Here is a 22025-nt window from a genome sequence, read left to right on the forward strand (position 1 = left end):
GGGCGGGGAGCCGGCCGCGCCGGGCACCTCCCACCCCGCCCTCGGCGCCCCCGCCCCTCCAGGAAGGGGAGGAGGCGAGGGGAGCCCGCCGCGGAGGCCGAGCGAGCCCCCCGCCCAGCCCGGCGACTGGGGACCCCGGCACATGAGGTGGACGCCCCCCGGGAGCGCTTGGGTGCAGAGCCGGGCGCGAAGGTAACCGGGCGGCCGCGGGCTGGGGAGGGGCAGGACCTCTGGGGGCTTGGCTGCGCGGGGATGTTTCTTCAGCCACCTCCGTCTATGTAACGCCCCAGGTACCTCCCCCAGTTTCTTTCCCTGCCTACCTCTAGCGCTTGGCTCTGCGGTCCTTCGGCTCTGTCTGTCCAAGTCTCCTTGCTATTCATTTCGCTGCGCTGGATGCCGTCTGTCCGTCACCCTACTTGCTTCTGACTGCTCATTTTCTCATTCATTTTTCCTTCTCTGACTTCGGTCCTCCCATCCAAGCATGCTGTCTGGTAATCTCCCTGCTTTTTATGGTCCGCTTGGTCCCTCGGTCTCCAATTCCTTGACTTCTGTCTGTCTCTCTCCCGCTTGTGTCCCTGCTATCAGTAAGCGCATTTCCCTGCTCACTTGGGTCAGTTCACTCCTGGATCCACTCTATCTGCCCCCTTCCCCCAGTGTCTTTGATTCCTCTTTGGAACCTCGTTTTTATCAAGGTTCTGTATACAACAAGGACCCCTGGGCGCTTACAATCCCTGTTCTCCAGATCACTTCCATTTCTTTGGCACAGTCTTCTCCCACACCCCCCCCACCCCTTCTCCTGCCGCCCTTCTGTGTCCCATACTTTCTACAAGACAGAGTTTTAAGTTTAGGGAAATTTATTTCCTCCCAACTCTTGGCTCAATGGACCCAGTCCCAGGTCCACTTCACTGTCTTTTTCTAGCTCCCTCCCAGAGGTCTGTGGTCCTTACCCAAGCCAACCCAACCCCTACACACTCAAATACTACCTTTAAGGGTCACCATAGTTTAGCTCTTGTGGGCACCTCTGTGGATCAGCTTCTCGCACATTCTCTTCTGGCATAATTCTGAAAATTTAAATGCACCGTGCCTCCCAAACTTTTTGTTGTTTTCATTTTCTGTATTTAATTTTGCAGTCCCAACATTGATCACAGATGAATAGATTTCTGTGCCTGGGATCCAGGAATCCTGGTTTTGATGTCAGTTTCTCCTGATTTTATTACTTAAGCCAGTACTTTTCCATCTCTATTTTCATTCCACAATCTGAAAAAACAAATATGACTAAGACTTCCGTTTTGGGGGAGATGAGGGGTCCTACAGTTACATTAGCATTTTCACCTATGAATGTAGGAGTTAATGTCTCCTCTAGCTAGTAAAGGGGTCTCATGTCTCTGAATCCAGTGAGCTAAGTCCATTGATCTGTACAACTATGCATGCTGCCTCTAATCCTTACCCACTTTTTTTCTTCACATGCTGATAATGAGGATTCATGGGTCTGTATCTGTTTAGTGCTTTGATATTGTGGGAGAAGATAAGTAGAGTTGAAGCTGCTATGATTTCTTCTGTGTACTTCCTGGGTTATATCCATGTTTGCAGTGACTTTTGCTACACCGAAGTAAAACTGAAGAGATGGGTTGAGTACTTGGGTGATAATGATGTGATTGGATGATACTGGGAACAGAATAAGAAATCTCCCCAACTCTGTTTCGAAGGCCAAGCGGTTTGATTTTATTTACTTTGTTTTGGATGTAATCATTATGCTAAATCCATTTTAGTAAAACTGTTGACAGGCTTTAGCAGAAATTCGGGTTTGATGTTTATGTTCCTAAACCAAATAGTGCTTTGCTGACCTAATATTTCTAGTGGCCCCGTGCCTCCGAAGTAGAGAATATGGTGTCTAGGCCTAACAAAAGAGGAGAAAAAAAAAGAATGAACAAAAGCCCTTATTGTCATTTAGTGCTGTTTGGAGGCATATTTCTTCTTGCTTCTCTTCTCCAGTCTCTGCTTGGTTCTTAGCAATGTCTTCATGTCTTTTTGCAGATTTTAGTGTAGACCCCAGAGGGTAAATTCTGATTACTAAAGTGAACTAGAAAGTTGAGTTTTACTTTCTTGAAGATTTTCATTGCTGTGTATTTAATATGTTTAATACCTGGTAGTCATTTGTTAATATATTGCATTCAGTTGTGAAGGCTTTTCTGCAAATGGGGGAACTGAGGTGGCAGCAGGGGAAGTGATGTGTCCAGTGTTTTTATTAGTCGCCTGAGCTGGAACCAGGCAGCTGTTTGGGCTGTAGACTAGCTCTTCTACCTCCCAGTTTTTCTTTTGTTCTAAAGTTTTATTTAAGTCATCTCTACACCCAGTGTGGGGCTCGAACTCATGACCCTGATATCAAGAGCCACACACTCTTCTCACTGAGCCAGCCAGGCATCCCTCTACCTCTAGTGTTATGACTTTCCGTGATGCAGTTAACATATCTATCTTGAGCCCCTCATCCATAAAATGAGGACAGTGAACACTCAAACCGAATGACACTGCCTTAATCACAGGTGGGTTTTTTTTTTTTTTTTTGCTTTGAGGAAGCAGGCTGTGTTAATGTAAAGACTTGATACTTACCGGCAACTTCTTTAACCTCAGAAAACCTTATTTCTACAATTATAAGATGGGGATAATCATATTTACCTTAAAGCATGTGAGAGGTAATGGAGATGAAGAGCCTAGGCCAGTGAGAGGAGGCACCTGGTGGCTTCTCACTCAGTGGTGACCATTGTTAAGGTGATGCTGGTAATGATGTTGCAGGTGCAGATAAAAATGAGAAAACAGTAACTTAAGTGGGACTATTTTTAAACTGTTAAAAAATGTTACGGGGAATGTAAGGTAACCTTCGTTATTATGAGTCTTAAATTCTAGCCATTTGATATTTAATAGACAGTCATGAGGGAACACGCAGAGGTTTCTTTTGAGACACTGCATAGCTTCAAAAGATGGTATGGAAAGCATATGGCTGTAAGTGTGAATTACAGATTTGGTAGTTAAAGAAGCCCAAGGAATCATGGCTAATGGAAAGAAGAGGAAGAGTCGTAGATAACTTGAATAATACGAAATCATAGTTTGAGATCAGGTGTGAATTTTAATCCTTCGCTACTTCCATCTAGGTCTTGAGGCAGAGCACTGGCTTTGGGGACCCTGCACCACTGTCATGGAGACCGAGAGTGAGCAGAACTCCAACTCCACTAATGGGAGCTCCAGCTCTGGGGGCAGCTCTCGGCCCCAGATAGCTCAGATGTCACTCTATGAACGCCAAGCAGTGCAGGTGAGGCTCGACTCTGAGGGGCTGTGATCTGTGAGTATTGGCTTCCGGTGGGCACGGGTGCTGGAAGGTAGCTGCCCTTAGTTCCTTTCCAGCAGACTGGGGGAGTTGGATTAGGTCCCTTCCAGCCCTGAGAATCTTAGGGGTTTACAGTAGTTCAAGCACGCAAACAGAGAATGAGATTCCGTCTTCAAATCACATTTTTTCTTTTATACCATTCAGTTCATGTAGCTAGATTCTAACTAACCATTTCTCTTCATGGATTGTCAGGTTTTTAATCTTTGGTCTCTCTTGTAAATCACCCTGAGTAATGGACATATGAAACTCTTTGGAGTTTTATTTTTAGACAAATAGTAGATTCCACGCTTTAAAAAATCTTGGAAATGGGGCATTTAACTCAAAATATCTTGGTTGCTAGAATAACTATGCACGTCATAAGAATAGTTGTAATTATTAAAGAATAAGAATATAGTAATATCCTAAAGGTGACACTAAAACTGCATTACCAATGTCATCTTTATAAACATTTACTGTAAATATTTGAAAATGCCAGTTATCGGAAATTTTACCTGATAAAATCTTTAACAAGCCACTCTTTATTTTTCATCATTTTTTTTAAAGATTGTTTTTTATTTATTTGACAGAGACACAGTGAGAGAGGGAACAGAAGCAGGGGGAGTGGGAGAGGGAGAAGCAGGCTTCCCGCTGAGCAGGGAGCCTGATGCGGGGCTCGATCCCAGGACCCCGGAATCACGCCCTGAGCCGAAGGCAGACGCTTAATGACTGAGCCACCCAGGAGCCCTGTATTTTTCATCATTTTCAACGAGTTGGGGCTCTGTCACCTTTGTGTCCCTAGAACATGGTCTTTTGTGTCCCTAGAATATAGTCTTTTATTTTTCTTTCATTCATTCATTCATTCATTCATTTATTTTTAAGTAGGCTCCATGCTGGAGCGCAATGTCAGGTTTGAACTCATGACCCTGAGATCATAGACCTGAGCTGAGATCAAGAGTTGAATGCTTAACTGACTGAGCCACCCAGGCGCCCCATTTTTATTTTATTTTTTTAAGTAAGCTCTATGCCCAATCTGGGCCTTGAACTCACAACCCTGAGACCAAGAGTTGCATGCTCTACCAACTGAGCCAGCCTGGTGCCCCTTCTTCTCTTTATATTATTCGATGTCCAGTTTATTTTCAACTTGTCTAGCCCCAGTTCTTTTCCTTGCTATCATGTATGTCCACATTTCATTTTGGGAATTAAGAATTCATGTGACTTAACATTGCTTTACTTTTCTTTATATACAAGCATAGAGCATAACAGAATTAGTTGTTTCTCCACTTTTTGAAGACTATGTGAATTTACTAGTTCTAATATAAAAATGGACAAATCAGATGTTGATTTAGCCACACTCCCCATCTTCTTTTGTTTCTTTCCTTTCCAGTTGTCCCTTTCACAGGATCACAGTCATTTGCATAGAATAGGAATTAGGAGTGATTCATTCTAAGTGGGTTGATCCTCTCTTTTTCCTCTTAGGCTCTGCAGGCACTGCAGCGTCAGCCCAACGCAGCTCAGTATTTCCACCAGTTCATGCTCCAGCAGCAGCTCAGCAATGCTCAGCTGCATAGCCTGGCTGCGGTCCAGCAGGTGAGAGGTCAGCAGCCAGCTGGCCCAAGAGGGAGGGGATAGGCACTCCAGGTGGGTCGGGGCATACTGCCTCCTCCACTCCGCCACTCAGGCTAGAAACACAGTCTTGCCTACCTCCTGTCTTCCCATAGGAGGACAAAGGGATCTTAGTTTTTGGGGTTGCAGTAGGAACTGGGAGGTAGAATGGCTGTGTTCTAGAACTGCAGTGTCCAATATGGTGGCCACTAGTCACATGTAGCTATTGAGCACTTAAAATGTGGCTAGTCCAAGTTGGGATGTATAGTTCAATTTTGGATTTCAAAGACTTAGTATAAAAAAATATAAACTATCTCCATAGTTTGTTTTTATTGGTTATATGTTGAAATGAGATACATTGGCTTAAATAAAATAAAGTTTATTTCTCCTATTTCTTTTCACTTTTTTATTTTTATTATTTTTTAAAGATTTTATTTATTTGAGATAGAGAAAGAGAGCAAGAGAGAGCGAGCACGAGCTGGCGGGGAGGGCAGAGGGAGAGGAAGAAGCAGACTCCCAGCCAAGCAGGGAGCCCCAATGTGGGTCTCAATCCCAGGACCCTGGGATCATGACCTGAACCTAAGGCAGACGCTTAACCGACTGAGGCACCCCTCTTTTCACTTTTTAAAAACTGCATCCTAGAAAATTATTTATGTGGCTCACATTATATTTGTTTTGGACAGCCCTGGGCTAGACTTATGAGTGACTCATGATATGACCTGATCAAAGGTTCTTCTTCCACCTAAAAGAAAGTGGGAGGAGGAGGAGGACAGATTACCCTATTGCCCCAGGAGGGTTATGTGGGCATTATTAGGTTGGCATATGTGGTAACGTGAGAGTTTTGGGGATGGTGAATATACTTTTCCTTGCACCATAGTAGAGTCTCTGGGTTTTTATCTGAAATATCTATTACATTTTGTGCCTGTGATTAGAAGATTCAGTCTCCCTTCGTTGTCTCTGCTCTCTCGTTTCCTTTCCCCTCTAACAGGCCACGATTGCTGCCAGTCGGCAGGCCAGCTCCCCAAACACCAGCAGTGCACAGCAGCAGACTACCACCACCCAGGCCTCAGTGAGTACTGCGACTGCCCACTGAGAGGCTTCCTTCCCTGGGGCTTTGTCTCTGGGTGGAACGACTTTGTGTATTGAGCCACCAATGGTGATTATTGCGCTTATGGTAAAAGGGAAACAACTGACCTGAATCTATATTCAGGAGTCTCATTGAGGAGGTCTAAGAAAGGAGGAAGAAAATCATGGGGAAGAAGAGGAGATGACAAAGGAAAGGGACTAATCTCTGGACCGCTTAACGGGAGTGAAGTCTGTTCTATTTTGTTCCTTTTCCGTCTCAACTGGTAATGTTAGTGGTTAGGGACTAGTTTCTTTTCTTTGGTACTACCCTACAGTAGCCAGGATGGCAGTTACGGTCAGGAAGGTATTATTCATTTCCCCCTGACTCTGAAAATGGGATCGTCTGTTCTTAAAAAAAAAAAAAGAAGAAGAAGAAAATGAGGTATTCTGTTCTTGACTTTGTTCCTCTGCATTTGTCAGCGATGGGCATTTCTTTTTACGTCTCTTAAATCCTTTGTTCTGCTTCCTTTCTGCACCACACAGATCAATCTGGCCACCACGTCGGCCGCCCAGCTCATCAGCCGATCCCAGAGTGTGAGCTCTCCCAGTGCTACCACTTTGACCCAATCTGTGCTACTGGGGAACACCACCTCCCCGCCTCTCAACCAATCCCAGGCCCAGATGTATCTACGGGTAAGCCACAGACACAACCACCATTGTTCCAGGGGCATAACTGTTACGCCCCTGGCAAAGACTTGAGTGAAAGCTGTTTGATTTAACCATGGTTGCCCAGAGACGTTAAGATGCGCTGATCTACTTCCTAGGCCTTACTTACCTCTAGAAGTGACACTCAGTACTCACAGGGAGCCTGCAGGTTGCATTGAGATCCTGAATGAGAAGGTGTTCGCCTTATTATTTGACTGAAGTGGTGTCACATATAATCTAATCTTTAAACCCGGGGTCGAGTACCCAAATTCTAAGTGTTATCTCTTAGCCTGTCTACTTACTATACATAAATAATTGCTCTAAAATCCTCATTGTCTCAACTTCTTTGATGTTTGACTCTTTGATATCAGTCTGTAGTTTTATGTACATTCTAGGTTTCCTTCTGGAAGATTCATCGCATATGGAGAATAAGGGTCTCCTGGGTTGGTGTGGAGAGGGGCAGGGCTTAGCAGTTTCGTATCTTCTGTTTATTTTGTCTTGTGGTCCTTCCCTTCCATTTCTTCTGTCTTTCTTCTTCTCCTCTTGTTCTCTTTCCTTTGCTCTTCCTCTTCCTCCTCTCCTTGCCAGCCACAGCTGGGAAACCTATTGCAGGTAAACCGGACCCTGGGCCGGAATGTGCCTCTAGCCTCCCAACTCATCCTGATGCCTAACGGGGCGGTGGCTGCGGTCCAGCAGGAGGTGCCATCTGCTCAGTCTCCGGGAGTTCATACAGATGCAGATCAGGTCAGTGGCAACCACTTGACCTGTGGATGGGCACTGGGGAGGATGAAGGGACCCACCACAGACCAGGGCCCACCCTGCTACCCCACTGCGACTTCTCAGGATTCTTATTTTTTCTCCCCTTTTCTTAATTTTCTATAGAACTCGAATCCCTTGTAACTTTTGAGTTTTTTGAGTTAGGAAGGGAGGTGGAGTTGACTGAAAACAGCCCTGTGGATCTGGGAAGCCTTATTCTCAATCCAGGGCAGATTTCCTTGCATACTTTTAGCCCTCCGTGGCTCAGTTTTATTTAGGAGGTCTTAATTCTCTTTCTCTGCAGTACTCTTAAAGTAAGGGATGATTGAGGGAATTCTGCACTTAGGTAGATGNATGCCCTGAGCCGAAGGCAGACGCTTAACCGCTGTGCCACCCAGGCGCCCCATGTGCCACCCAGGCGCCCCCCCTTTTCTTAATTTCTATAGAACTCGAATCCCTTGTAACTTTTGAGTTTTTTGAGTTAGGAAGGGAGGTGGAGTTGACTGAAAACAGCCCTGTGGATCTGGGAAGCCTTATTCTCAATCCAGGGCAGATTTCCTTGCATACTTTTAGCCCTCCATGGCTCAGTTTTATTTAGGAGGTCTTAATTCTCTTTCTCTGCAGTACTCTTAAAGTAAGGGATGATTGAGGGAATTCTGCACTTAGGTAGATGTGAAGCCCCACCTGGCTGTTGCTGGAAGGATGTTTGATTCCTTCTCTTTATGAGTTCCTGTGGCTGCCGACACTCAGTAGTCTGTTTCTGCTCGCTGTGTGCCCAGGAAAGTCTTCCTCACTGTTGCATCCCATGGCTTACCCCCCAAATATGTACATATATTTCGAGCCTGAAGCTTTTGCTTCTTATGGATAGAATACAAATTGGGATCTCATAATAACTTTTTTCATTCTCTTAGTTTATCAGTTAGCAAGTAAATATTGAGGTTGAGCTCTTTCTACTGATGTGCTCCAATATATACTAGAAACTTGGGAAGCTTGAAAAGAAAGTCAAGTCTTCAGAGATCTTAGAGAACAAAGAACTCCAAAGATCTTAGAGCCCCAAAAAGTACAAAGTAAATGCTACTAGCTTGGAGTGACACAAGAGTTAAGAGAAGAGTTGGCTGCATTCCTGCTTGGTGACTTTTGGGATACTTGAGCAGATTCTCGAAGGATCCGTAGGATTTGATTCGGAGTTAGAAGAAAACTGGAGAGAGAACAGTGTGTGTAAAGGCAGACTCATATGTGACTGAGTTGGGGATGAGTGGATAAAGTGGAGGAAACATACCTGATGGTAGAAAAAGTCATTGTCAAGGTGAAGTCTGAGAGCCAAGTGACTTCATAGGTAGCAGGGTCATGGCTGGCTGTTAAACAGCAGATTAATAGGATAAGGAAAATACTTTGGAAAGAATCATCCAGGAACATGTACCTGGAGAAGAAAGAGAAGTTTAGGACCTAGTAAGAGATTCTTGGGGGTCGTTTAGTTACTAGGGTAAGACCTTTGTTTTAGACTGTGGTAATAGCAGCGGGATCAGAGGATGAGGTTGAGACTAGTTTCATATCCAGTTCTTTCATTTATCCATCTCTTTATTCATCAGATATTTGAGTGTCAATATGTGGAGGGACAGAACAGTGGTTGAAAATGTGATTCTGATGTTTGGGTCCGATTCCAAGTCCATGACTTACTGTGTGACCTAGGCAAATGGCCTAACATCTTTTTCCAGTTTCTTCATATATAAAATAGCTATTGTTAAACACCTACCTCGGGGTGTGTTAAGGATTAAATGAGTTAGAGATAACACATCATTGAAGCACCAGACATTAAACAAGGAATCACCCTAATGGTTTAATAATTGCTTCATTAGAAAGTCTAGAGTGCTCTGAAAACACAGAAAGAGACCTAATTCAGCCTTGGGATTGGGGTGAAAGTCAAAAAGACTGCCCCGAGGAGTGACATAGGAGAGTGGCAGAGGCAGGGGAAACCTTATGTCCAAATATCTCCAAAGAGGAGGGAAGGAGCATTGTATATTTGAGGAACTGAAAGAAGACCTGCGTGCTTGGAGTTTGGCAGAGGGGATGGAGATGGTCCTGGGAAGGTAGGAGAAACTTCATCCTGCAGGGCACTGGGGACAGTGTTTAGGATTTGGGGCTTTATGCGAAGGGTGATGGGATACTATGGGAGGATTTTAAACTTGGAAGTGACATGGAGAGGTTCCAAGCTCGTTCATTTGTTTGTTTAAAGCCTATGTTGGGGCGCCTGGGTGGCTCAGTTGTTAAGCGTCTGCCTTCGGCTCAGGGTGTGATCCCAGCGGTTGGATCGAGCCCCACATCAGGCTCCTCTGCTGGGAGCCTGCTTCTTCCTCTCCCACTCTCCCTGCTTGTGTTCCCTCTCTCAATGGCTGTCTCTCTCTCTGTCAAATGAATAAATAAAAAATCTTTAAAAAAATAAAAATAAAATAAAGCCTATGTTGGCTCCTCTGTGGAGAATAAATGGAGGTGGTGTGAGTTTGAATCTAGGGAGTGTGAATCTGGGGAGTGTGAGTCTAGGGAGAACAACAGTTTTTAGGAGAAAGATGGTGTTTGGGTTAGGCGGTAACAACGGAGATGGACAGAAATGAATAGATTTGAGAAAAACTTAGAAGATCTTTGAAAAAGGAAAACTGATTCCGTTGAGGGAGGTGCCAGAGGTGAGATGTGACAGCAGTGAGGTAGCTGCTTAGTGCTACTTAGGAGATGAAGAATGTTGGAGAAGCGGATTTAGGGTGAAGTTAACTTTTGGATGCCGCGGTCTTGACATGCTTGTGAGTCACTGGGTCACGAGGTCGGCAGTTTTGTGTATCTGGCGCTTGAGCTTAGAGGGAAGGTCTGAGTTGGAGATACACATTCAAGAGTAGTAGACACCTGGATGATAATCGAAGTCAAGAGAGCATTTGGCACTGCTTAGGGAAAGGTACGGATTGACAAGAGAAAAGCCTTTAATTAGGGTGGAGCCCTGAAGGTTAGGACTGTTCACGTTCACTGCATCTATGCTCACTACCCAGCCATTCCTCAGGTGATACTAGTTTGGCTTCAATACCCCCCAAACTCCACTGAAATGGTTCTCCGTCCATATTAGTACCTCTTTCTTGTCCTCTCTACTGCGTTTGACAGAGGACTCCCTGCCACTTCTAACATTCTGTTCCTTTGTGTTCATGACACCGCACAATCCAGATTTTCCTCTGTGTCACTCTTTCCTTACTCCCCTCTGCCAGTTCATCAGCCTCTACTCGACCTTGAACTGTTCTCTTTTCTAAGGAATGTGAACAGTTCTTACCAGTTTAGCAGTAATAGGAAAGGATGAAGCTGGGGTTGGGGGAGGGGGGTTCAGGTATGATTGGAGGGCGCCTTTAGTGGAGAGGTTGGAGAGACAGGAAGGAACTGATAGTACAGACTCCTTGAGAAGGAGGAGGGCCGGGGCCCTGCATGTGGAGAAGGATTCGATAGGAGAGAGATAGAAGGGAGAGCAGGGAAAAGGAAGTGGTGGGGCTTTATGAGGGGAATGTATAGAGTTGGTGATGGAACTTCTGAAGTGTGCCATGTAATGGTTTGATTGTCTCTGCGTGGGGGTGAGGAAGAGGAGGAAGAGCAAGTGGTTCTGAGGTAGATCGGGAGACTAGGAAAGTTTTTTTTTTTTTTAAGATTTTATTTATTTATTTGACACAGACAGCCAGCGAGAGAGGGAACACAAGCAGGGGGAGTGGGAGAGGAAGAAGCAGGCTCATAGCAGAGAAGCCTGATGTGGGGCTCGATCCCAGAACGCCGGGATCACGGCCTGAGCTGAAGGCAGACACCCAACCGCTGTGCCACCCAGGCTCCCCGAGACTAGGAAAGTTTTAAGTAGTCATTATGGAAAGCTGATTAGAAACAAACTATATAATTGCCGGATCACATTAAGTCCTCAGCACCCCGTCCTAATTCTTGTAAATCTCTCTCGAAAGCTCTCCCTTCTTTACTGACTGCTTGTCTGAACTCAGGTTCTTTGTATTGTTTGCCTGCATTACTGTACTAGTTTTCTAACTGGTCTCTTGACGTCAGCCTCGTCTACCTCTAAGCATCTTCCATGTTACTATCAGGATAAGTTTCTTAAATAAGAAAATACATGTTCTTAACGTTATTTTATATATATATATATATATATACANACTGACTGCTTGTCTGAACTCAGGTTCTTTGTATTGTTTGCCTGCATTACTGTACTAGTTTTCTAACTGGTCTCTTGACGTCAGCCTCGTCTACCTCTAAGCATCTTCCATGTTACTATCAGGATAAGTTTCTTAAATAAGAAAATACATGTTCTTAACGTTATTTTATATATATATATATATATATACACACACATACATATACATATATATATATATACGTATATATGTATATATATATATGTGTGTATATATATATATTATGTATGTATGTATTTGTATTTAAGTTTATAAGGTCTTTGTGCTGTATGTAATTTGGGGAGAATACTCTCTTAATAGCTTATCATAAGATCCATCCATATTGTTGCATGTCACTGTATTTTATTAATTTTGATTTCTATGTAGTATTGAACCATGTGAATATACTGTAGTTCACTCATCTTCTCTTCTGATAATGGCCATTTGGGTTGCTTCCAAACTTTCGTGAACTATGAGTAGTGCTGCTGTGAACTGTCCTACACACGCCTCCTATGGTATACGGCAAGAGTTTCTCTTGCAGAATTCCTGGATTAGAGGGTGTGTGAATGTTCAACTTTAGGATAGGACGCCAAACCATTTTCCAAAGCGGTTGTACTGATTTATGCTTCTAGCAACAATGTTTAAAAGAATGTTTCAGCTATAGAGTTGATGATGTTTATTCTGGTTAATATTCTTCAGTGGCTTCCTGTTACCAGTGAAGTGCTCATCAGTCCTCTGTTCGTCTTTTGGAGTACTTACTATGTCAGGCACTGTGCTGGGTGCTAGAAATATAACAATGGGGAAGACGGATAAACTTTCTGTTCCCGAACTGAAGTTCAGACTCTCCTCATTTGAACACACCAAGCCCTTCCTGATCTGGTGCCTTTCTACCTCCCTGGCCTCAGCCTGTCTTCCTAGCTTCATTTCTTGCCACTCCCTCTAACTCACCCCAAACATAATGAAATATTTATAATTTCCAAAAGTGCTATGCTCTTGGCTCGATCGTCTTCCAAATGTTGTTACCTACGTCTTCAGACTTCGCTTTTGCTCTCACCTGTGGGGTCTCAGATGAAACAAAAGACTGTTTTAGGACGTCTTCCCTAATCTCCCCGGTCTGAGTCTGGCTTCCTCCTCTGTGCTCCCTTGGCACTTTGTGCATCTCTCTGCATAGTATGTTAGGGTGAGCGGTGATTTTATTGTCTGTCTTTTCTGGCAGAAAGTACTCATTAAGAGCAGGGACAGTGTCTTTTGTCCCTGCATTTCCAGTGTCCAGCATGGTACCTGAAGCATAGTAGGTTATTTGGTCGATGTTGAACGAATGAACAGAGAAGAGAGGGAAAATCTGAGACATTTCGAAGGAATAAATGAGCAAAGTTGCCGATAGATGTGACAGTGAATGAAGGAGACTGAAAATCAAATAGGATTCAAGAGTTCCTCCCTGGGTGACTGGAAGGACTTTAATGTATGTAGTCGTAAAGGTGGGGGAGCAAAGTTTGAGGGAGGGCTGGGGAATGTTGTGGTTGTCTTCACTGCTTCTGAATCAGTCACAGAAGTCTTCGACCTTCATGCCTCCTGTTCCCCTTTTCTCAATATATCTTTTTCTTATCTTTCAGGTGCAGAATTTGGCAGTGAGGAACCAACAGGCCTCAGCCCAAGGACCCCAAATGCAGGGCTCTACTCAGAAGGCCATTCCTCCTGGAGCCTCCCCTGTCTCTAGCCTCTCCCAGGCCTCTAGCCAGGCCCTCGCTGTGGCTCAGGCTTCCTCTGGGGCCTCGGGCCAGTCTCTCAACCTCAGTCAAGCTGGTGCGGGCAGTGGGAGTAGCATCCCAGGGTCCATGGGGCCAGGCGGAGGTGGCCAGGCACCTGGGGGCTTGGGTCAGTTGCCTTCCTCAGGAATGGGTGGGGGTGGGAGCTGTCCTAGGAAGGGCACAGGAGTGGTGCAGCCCTTGCCTGCAGCCCAAACAGTGACTGTGAGTCAGGGAAGCCAGACAGAAGCAGAAAGTGCAGCGGCCAAGAAGGCAGAAGCAGATGGGGCTGGTCAGCAGAACGTGGGCATGAACCTGACACGGACAGCTACGCCTGCTCCCAGCCAGACCCTTATTAGCTCAGGTAAGCTGTCACCTCTCACTATAACGTCATTGTTCTCTCAGAACTTGTTTGAAATCTTCAGAGTACATTTCTTTGCCATTTTGCCTGCTTATCTTGGTCCCGGAGTAGGGGAAGGAAAGAAAATCCCATCGGTCTTGATCATATTAGTCCAGGGAGAGAAGAGGACAGGTAACAGAGGTAGATCTCTGTTTCCACCAGGCAGCAATCCGTTTACAAATTGCTTTGTCCCCTTCCTCTTAGGCCCTGAGTTTGTTAATCTACCCGTCCCACCCATTCGTTTATCCAGTTCTTACTGAATCGCCTCCTGTGTTGTAGGAGGTGTTAGGGATGCATCTGTGAAAAACAGATTCCTTGTCCTCATGGAGCTTACGATTTAGCTTAAGGGATGACTTCTGGCTTCACTCTGTTCAGTGATGATGAGTTGGACCGGGGTAGAGTGGAGATGGTGCCAAGTGCCTTAGAGCACTTAGGACTCACAAATAGAGCCACGGTTTAATCTAGTCAACTTGTGGTCATCTGTATCAACGATAAGGATAAAAAAAGAAGAATAACCCCAGATGGTTTGTAGTTGCTTTTAGACTGTGGTTCCGTATAGTTAGATGTGTGCACCTTACTTGGTAATGTTTTTTACCTGCCCTTTTTCTAGCACTTTAGTTGTTGCTGTATTTGGATGATTTACTTACAAAAAGTGAAGAGTTAATCATCAGTTGTACTACTACCTAGAATTTACATACTGTAGCACTCTATTTCCTAAATGCTTTCATCTCACATGTGCTTTCTGGACAATCTGGGAGAGTAGGGAGTGGGGGAGATTGTCGGCTCCACCTGCAGTGGAGCAAACTGGGTTAAGGCCGGGCCTACAGCAGCTGACTCTTAAGACTTCTCATAGGTGGTGACCTAAACTGATGAGTCTGAAAAACCACGGCACTCATGGGAAGATGTTGGAATCTTTACCTCTGTGAACATTTATTCTCTCAGTGACCATTAAGTCTTTCTCATGTGCCAGTCACTGGGCTGGGTTTTAGGGATGTAAAAATGAATAAAGCAGGGACTCAGCCCTTGAAGAACTCAGTCTAACCATACGGGAGATGGGCCAGCCATTCTCCTTTGCTGGGTCGAACTGATAGCAAAGAAAATGAAGGTTAGATGGCTCCAAGAAATTACTGAGGTCCGTGAAATGATTGGGCAAGGTACTTCTTCCCTTGAGGTCCTTAATTATGGAGAGAGATAGTTGGTAATGTCTGACTCAGAAAAGAGTATGAATGAAATGAGCTCTCGGGTCCTTCCAGGTTAGATTTCCATTCACTGTGTGATACCAAAGCTATGTACACCGAGGAAAGGTGATTTCACTTTTATCTGTAACGATGATGATTTTCCGCCCTCCTTTGTTCCGTCCTGGGCTTACTGCCGTAGCCACCTACACACAGATCCAGCCCCATTCCCTGATTCAGCAACAGCAGCAGATCCACCTCCAGCAGAAACAGGTGGTAATCCAGCAGCAGATCGCCATCCACCACCAGCAGCAGTTCCAGCACCGGCAGTCCCAGCTCCTCCACACAGCCACACACCTCCAGCTGGCCCAGCAGCAGCAGCAACAGCAGCAGCAGCCGCCGCCGCCGCCTCCGCCCCCGCCGCCAGCCACCACCCTCACTGCCCCTCAGCCACCGCAGGTCCCACCCACTCAGCAGGTCCCGCCTTCCCAGTCCCAGCAGCAAGCCCAGACCCTGGTCGTTCAACCCATGCTTCAGTCTTCACCCTTGTCCCTCCCACCCGACCCAACCCCCAAGCCACCCATCCCCATCCAGTCCAAACCACCTGTGGCACCTATCAAGCCTCCTCAGTTAGGAGCTGCTAAGATGTCAGCTACCCAGCAACCACCACCCCACATCCCTGTGCAAGTTGTGGGCACCCGACAGCCGGGGACGGCGCAGGCACAGGCTTTGGGGTTGGCACAGCTGGCGGCTGCCGTACCTACTTCCCGGGGGATGCCCAGTACAGTGCAGCCCGGTCAGGCCCACTTGGCCTCCTCACCACCTTCATCCCAGGCTCCCGGGGCGCTGCAAGAGTGCCCTCCCCCTTTGGCGTCGGGGATGAGCCTGGCTCCCGTGCAGGGGACGGCCCATGTGGTAAAGGGTGGGGCTACGACCTCCTCACCTGTCGTGGCCCAGGTACCTGCTGCCTTCTACATGCAGTCTGTGCACCTGCCGGTGAGTGAAGGCTGATCGTTTAGAAGGCACGGTCACTCTGGAGTAGACCTGGGGCTCAGTGGACATGGAGTGTAACTTAGGAGGAGAGTAAAGAGTTGGGAAGGTTGAGATGCTGATATTTATCATTTTACCTTCATTACTTCCTTAGAAGCCCCATCTCCAAATACAGCCATACTGGGGTTAGGACTTAGGATGTGGGAGGGGAGGGGACCACAAATATTCAGTCCATAACAATTACATAATTAATGTGTGTGAGTGAGGGAGGGAGCATGTGTGAGCATGTGAAAATGGTATTGCATCAGCTGCTCTGTTAATCATTGCATTGTTTTGTCTGTGACAACTATTTGTTACAAACTGTAAAACTGAAAAGATACTAGTATGTGCTTCTTTTGTAAGAGAAACTTTGATGAAAGGTTAAGATACTGGTATTTATTTGTTTCTTTTGTAGGAGAGAGACATTAATGTATATAAAAATCTGTACTTCATACTCTTAAATTTGCTACTGAAATCATTCTGGGTTTTTGGATTTGTGCTGAGTTAAATCAAGATAGCCTTAATCACGTTAAATTGGTCTTTAGAAAAACAGTGGTTCTCGGTTGGGCCATAATGAATCCAGGATCCTGAGGTGTAGGTCAGGACTAAATGTGACGTTTTCTTTTGTCCTGATGTAGAAGATATGCTTCTTGGGAATGACTGGGAACTGTAGTGTACCACGGGAAGTACACTAAATTGGGAAATCTGGAACTAAGAACATTTTCACTGATAGAATGGGAGTCATTGAGGTTCCTTATTTTCCTTCACTCACAAATCTTGGTTTCTTTCCTATTCTTCACTTTATAGAGCAAACCCCAGACACTGGCTGTCAAACGCAAGGCAGAGTCTGAGGAGGAGAGAGACGATGTCTCGACATTGGGTTCAATGCTTCCAGCCAAGGCATCTCCAGTAGCTGAGAGCCCAAAGGCCGTGGAGGAGAAGAGCAGTCTTGGAGGTGAGTAACTGACTTCCACAGTGCTGTTGGAGTGCAGAGATTAGAGACCTGTTCTGAGTGAGCTCAAAGCTAAATATGGTTCCGTAGGAGATGGGCCTGAACTTGGTGGAATAATGGGTAGATCCAAAAACAGGGACACCAGGGTGAATGATCAAAGGTGAACATGTATCATTGTGGAAGATCAGACTGGCTTGGCTAATCGATGGATCAATTACGGCATCCCCTATCTGTTCCTTAATCTGTTCCAGAGAAAGCTGAACCAGTGACTGGTGTGAATGCTAACACTCCAAGCAGTGAACTAGTAGCCTTGGCTCCTGCCCCATCCGCACCCCCTCCTACACTAGCCATGGTGTCCAGACAAATGGGTGACTCAAAACCCCCACAGGCCATCGTGAAGCCCCAGATTCTCACCCACATCATTGAAGGCTTCGTTATCCAGGAAGGAGCAGAGCCTTTCCCGGTGAGGGCAGGGCCATAAGGTGGGACTTTCAAGTGGGGACTTGCCCTGTTTTTATCTTTCCAAAGTCCACTAAAATCAAGTCTCAGAACTATTTAATTATTAGAGAATGGTTCAATTCTATTGTTTTTATGGTTAATTGTAAAGAAGGAAGGGAAGGGGGAAAGGAAAGAATTTGTGTAGACCAGCAAATGAAAATGTTGGGAAGAGGAGAAGGAAGAAGCTGTAATGTTTAGTTACACAAACTAGGCTGTATCATAATGAAGAAATTTGTGGTAGAGAAGTTAAGGGACTTTCTAGATACAGATGGGTTGCAGAACTAGGACTAGAACACAGGTATCTCCAACTCTGGAAGGAAGAAGGACAAGATAGGGAGCCAAGGTAGGAACCTGTTTTCCAGTGGCTCATCTGAAAAGAGCCAGTTAGGGCCTCTTGATTGCCATGTTGAAAAATGTTTCTCTAAACCAGACTTGGCCATTAACTCCGAGAACCAGGCAAAGATGTGGCAGTGAGAAATACTGGGGAAAGAAGCGGAAAGGAATTCGGCTAACTTAACTGTAAACTTTTCCTGGCACAGGTGGGTTGTTCTCAATTACTGAAAGAGTCTGAGAAGCCACTACAGACTGGCCTCCCGACGGGGCTGAATGAGAATCAGTCAGGGGGACCCTTGGGAGGGGACAGCCCATCTGCTGGTAAGTATTTATTTGGAGACCCGTCTGGGGAAGGAGGCTCAGGGAGCTGTGTTTGAGGACTCTGTAAAATGGTAATTATTTAAAGTGGGAGTTACACGAAGTCCGTCCATACACAGGAACTGTATTAGGTATCGGAATGTGTAGAATCACACAAAAGGAGTTCCCTATAGGATTGGGGGAATTTTACCAGGCTAATCTGAATCTTATTTACTTATTTACTGTAAGGAAGGATGTATTTTTTAAAAGATGATCTAAAATAGGATATTTCTTAATTTCCATTTCTCCTTATTCTAGGTTTTATAATCTATGTTAAGGACTCTTGTTTACATTTGTCCCACTGCTTTTGTAAACTTTTGTTGGGAGAGGGATCCTGTATCTTTCTAGTTAGTGATTAGTTCTCTCCTATTCTGAAATGCAGTCTTGTCTGCAGTCTGAGAGTATGAATTGGGATAAAGTTAGTCATTGAAAATGGAAACTAGTCTAGTTTGTCAGGAAGACCATGATGTTTTTGAGACGTGTCTTTATGGTTTTGGATTTTGAACTTTTAGAGATTCTGAATTAGGTTGTGTAGGTCTGTGGGGGCAAACCCTCGGTAATTAGTCAGCTGTGGGCCTAACGATGGCCCGAGCGGCAGCAGAACCAGGGAGAAGTCTCCAGGGATGGCTTGTTTTCCAGAGCTAGACAAGAAGGCGAATCTCCTCAAGTGTGAGTACTGCGGGAAGTACGCTCCTGCCGAGCAGTTTCGCGGCTCCAAGAGGTTCTGCTCAATGACCTGCGCTAAGAGGTACCCCAGTTCCTCCATCTAACAGTGGGCCCCTTCCCTAGGATCGCCTCACAGCTCATGTTTCATGTCATCTTTGCTTTCGCGTTCTTCCCCAAGTCGGTTCTTAAAATACCAGTTCCCACACAGCGAAGGCTAGCCGGGTGGTCTTCTCTAGTGCCGCTGACGTCCCGTACACGCCCCGACTTGTAGGTATAACGTGAGCTGTAGTCACCAGTTCCGGCTGAAGAGGAAAAAAATGAAAGAGTTCCAAGAAGCCAACTATGCTCGCGTTCGTCGGCGTGGACCCCGCCGCAGCTCCTCTGACATCGCCCGTGCCAAGATCCAGGGCAAGCGCCACCGGGTGAGCTTCCGTTGCAGAGCCAGCTGCTTTTAAAACGTTCCTTTTTCCTTCCTCTTTCCCTACCGGGCAGTTTCTTTGCCCAGGTAAAAAGAGTATGAGACCAGAACTGAGTTTTGTATTGATGGCATTACTCCAGATTCCAAGAGATCCTGACTCCATGTCTCTTCTCACCTGATGGCTGGTTCCTGTATCCGTTAATCATTACATTAGACAAAAGCTAGACTGATTGTTGGAAGAAGGGGAGAATCAAGAAACTGGTAGTTTATACTTAAAAGTTACTTGAGAGTGGATTAGTGACTCCGGGCATTTGCAAACAAAGTAGTTTCTTCACTGTAATCCTAGTTTTTCCTCTATGCCCAATATTAACCCAGAAGGGGCGAGGGAAAGAAACCTCCTGACATTTATTCATGACCTCACTGCTTTGTGACGTTCTCCATAGGGTCAAGAGGACTCTAGCCGGGGTTCAGATAATTCCAGTTATGATGAAGCACTCTCTCCAACATCTCCTGGGCCTTTATCTGTGAGAACTGGGCATGGAGAACGTGACCTGGGGAACCCCAATACAGCGCCACCAACACCGGAATTACATGGCATCAACCCCGTGTTCCTGTCCAGCAATCCCAGCCGCTGGAGCGTAGAAGAGGTCTATGAGTTTATCGCTTCTCTACAAGGTATGAGGGCCTTTCCAGTAGAACCCACATCACATACAGGTTTACTTTTCTTTACGTTATCCCACATGGGCCTCTGACCGGGAACAGAACTGACTTTTAAGCAATATGTACTTAAGTGTGGTATGACGAAGGCTCTATTCTTCCTATTGGCCACAGCCTGGTTTCTTAATTCCCTTTTGTGCTGACTGTCCTCTACCATGTCAGCAATCTTGCAGTGTTTGATTTTCACTTTTGTATTTCTTACCAATAATTTTTAGATGTATTTTTTATATGTGATTTTGTGATACCTGTCACAGGCATTAGGAAAGTAGGGGCCATTGTTAGCCCCCCTTCCAGGAAGAACTATTTATAAGCTCTTCTTGACGAAGGATGGTTTTCTCCAGAAAGAAAATCACCTTACCCCTTTTGCCATTTGTCTGAATTCTGGGCCCTTAAACAAAAATGTCAAAAAGGCTCTGAACTTGCTAGTGTAAAAGAAAACATACGATTTTGCTCCTTCCCTTTTCTCCCTCAAGCTATTTGAATGGAGTTAGTTCTGTGATTGAATGACTTTGTTGTTCTTCCTTTCTCTTGGCTTTTTTAAATAGCCAGTTTCTCTCTCTGGTTTCCTTTTACTTCCCAAAGCTTGCCACCTCACACTATTACATTCCTAAATTTAGGATGAGTACTTTGGGATTAAGCACTGCTGGCTTCCCCCTCCTACCCTCTGGTGCCACCACGTAGTTTCTCATATGTATTCCCACCACTTCCCTCTAGGCTGCCAAGAGATTGCAGAGGAGTTTCGTTCCCAGGAGATTGATGGACAGGCCCTCTTATTACTTAAAGAGGAACATCTTATGAGTGCCATGAACATCAAGTTGGGCCCTGCCCTGAAGATCTGCGCCAAGATAAACGTGCTCAAGGAGACCTAAGGTGGCCCTCTTGCACAAACGAGCCTAAGGCAGACACTCTCCACCATCCAGGTTATAACCTGGTACCAGCAGACTTTACAGGGAAGAAAGAGCTGTTCCAATTACGTAAATCTTCTGTAGAGGGGATTACTGAGACAGGGAAGAAAAGTGCAAGAATTGGTTGCTGGTGCTACATTGCGGCAGCTGTGACATTTTCTCTGGTTCTACCTTATTTTTTAAAATCATTACAGTTCTCACTTTTCTCACCTACCCTAATCCAGTCTTCATAAAAGAGGCAGTCTAGAGAACTAGGACTGCTCAGCCTTATCCTGGAGTGGAGTATCTAGCCAGGGTCTCAGTTCTCCAAGAGGAATAGACAGTACGGTAAGGTGAGGAAGTGGGTGGGATGTAGGTGTGCCTCCACAATGGGAGAGGTAGGGTTTTTCTAGCTTGTGTGACACAAGCAGTGACATCTGGTACTCACTCGCTTCCTTCCAGATTGCCCAACTGTGGCTGTGGCCCAGAGTTTTCTTTGTTGTCACTCCCTTAGTATTGAACGTTTTCTCCTGCATCCATGGCAGGGCCACCTGCCGGTGCAGAGACTTGGTTGGCGTCATTCTGATATGCGGCAGGGGCCAAAAGGTGTGTGGTACACACGTGGCTGTCATTCTTTCTGCACCCCTTGCTCCCTTCAGTTTCCCTGTTGTGTCTCCTACCCTGCCTTTTTTTCAATTCCAACTCTGCTCTGTCCTATAGCTTTATTAAAACGGCAGTGTGTGGGGCTGAGGTCAGGAGTATAAGTTTACCTGCCTTAGGCGCTATTCCTTATACAACAAAAATATTAAATATTTTTTTCCTCCTCAGTAAAAGGATAAAAATTGGTCTCAGTTGTCTCTTACTCCATTCCAGTGTCTCTACCCTCTTCTTTCATACAAAAGACTAGCGCAACTTGTTTGTTTGTTTTTTTAATCTTTTAAGTGTTTTTATACAAAAAATGTATTTTTCCTTTTTTTTTTTGCATTTTTAAAACACCAGTGTGGGGGAGGGATGCAAACGACTAACAAAAAAGATTCTTTTATAACATTATTTTCCCTGTTTAGAAAGAAGAAAAAAAAATCATTCCAATAGTATTTAAAAGTCCAAAGATGAAATAATTTCATTTTCTTCCCTAAAGGCTATTAAAAGGCCCTGCCTATTGATTCCATCCTCCT

The 22025-nt window shown here is 45.3% G+C and overlaps 1 protein-coding gene across 5 annotated transcripts; it reads left to right on the top strand.

Annotated features, from left to right (window-relative positions):
* The first annotated feature begins 6 nt into the window (after nucleotides 1–6).
* Nucleotides 7–22015, top strand: PHC1 (polyhomeotic homolog 1). Of its 5 annotated transcripts, none has more exons than XM_011237194.3 (15): nucleotides 7–192; nucleotides 3147–3304; nucleotides 4835–4945; nucleotides 5949–6029; nucleotides 6569–6718; nucleotides 7319–7474; nucleotides 13290–13785; nucleotides 15199–15992; nucleotides 16833–16980; nucleotides 17229–17440; nucleotides 18015–18129; nucleotides 18805–18913; nucleotides 19103–19253; nucleotides 19693–19924; nucleotides 20681–22015. In XM_011237194.3, exons 2-15 carry the CDS (start codon nucleotides 3191–3193, stop codon nucleotides 20833–20835), a joined length of 3024 nt encoding a protein of 1007 aa, XP_011235496.2. In that variant the 5' UTR covers nucleotides 7–192; nucleotides 3147–3190; the 3' UTR covers nucleotides 20836–22015. The 5 variants fall into 5 exon arrangements, with proteins under 5 accessions (XP_011235496.2, XP_011235497.2, XP_011235498.2 ...); XM_011237195.3 differs by having other exon boundaries at nucleotides 7343–7474; XM_019809880.2 differs by lacking the exon at nucleotides 7–192 and adding an exon at nucleotides 2387–2540.
* Nucleotides 22016–22025: the final 10 nt, after the last annotated feature.

The sequence above is a fragment of the Ailuropoda melanoleuca genome, chromosome 16, assembly GCF_002007445.2.
Source record: "Ailuropoda melanoleuca isolate Jingjing chromosome 16, ASM200744v2, whole genome shotgun sequence".
Lineage (NCBI taxonomy): Eukaryota > Metazoa > Chordata > Mammalia > Carnivora > Ursidae > Ailuropoda > Ailuropoda melanoleuca.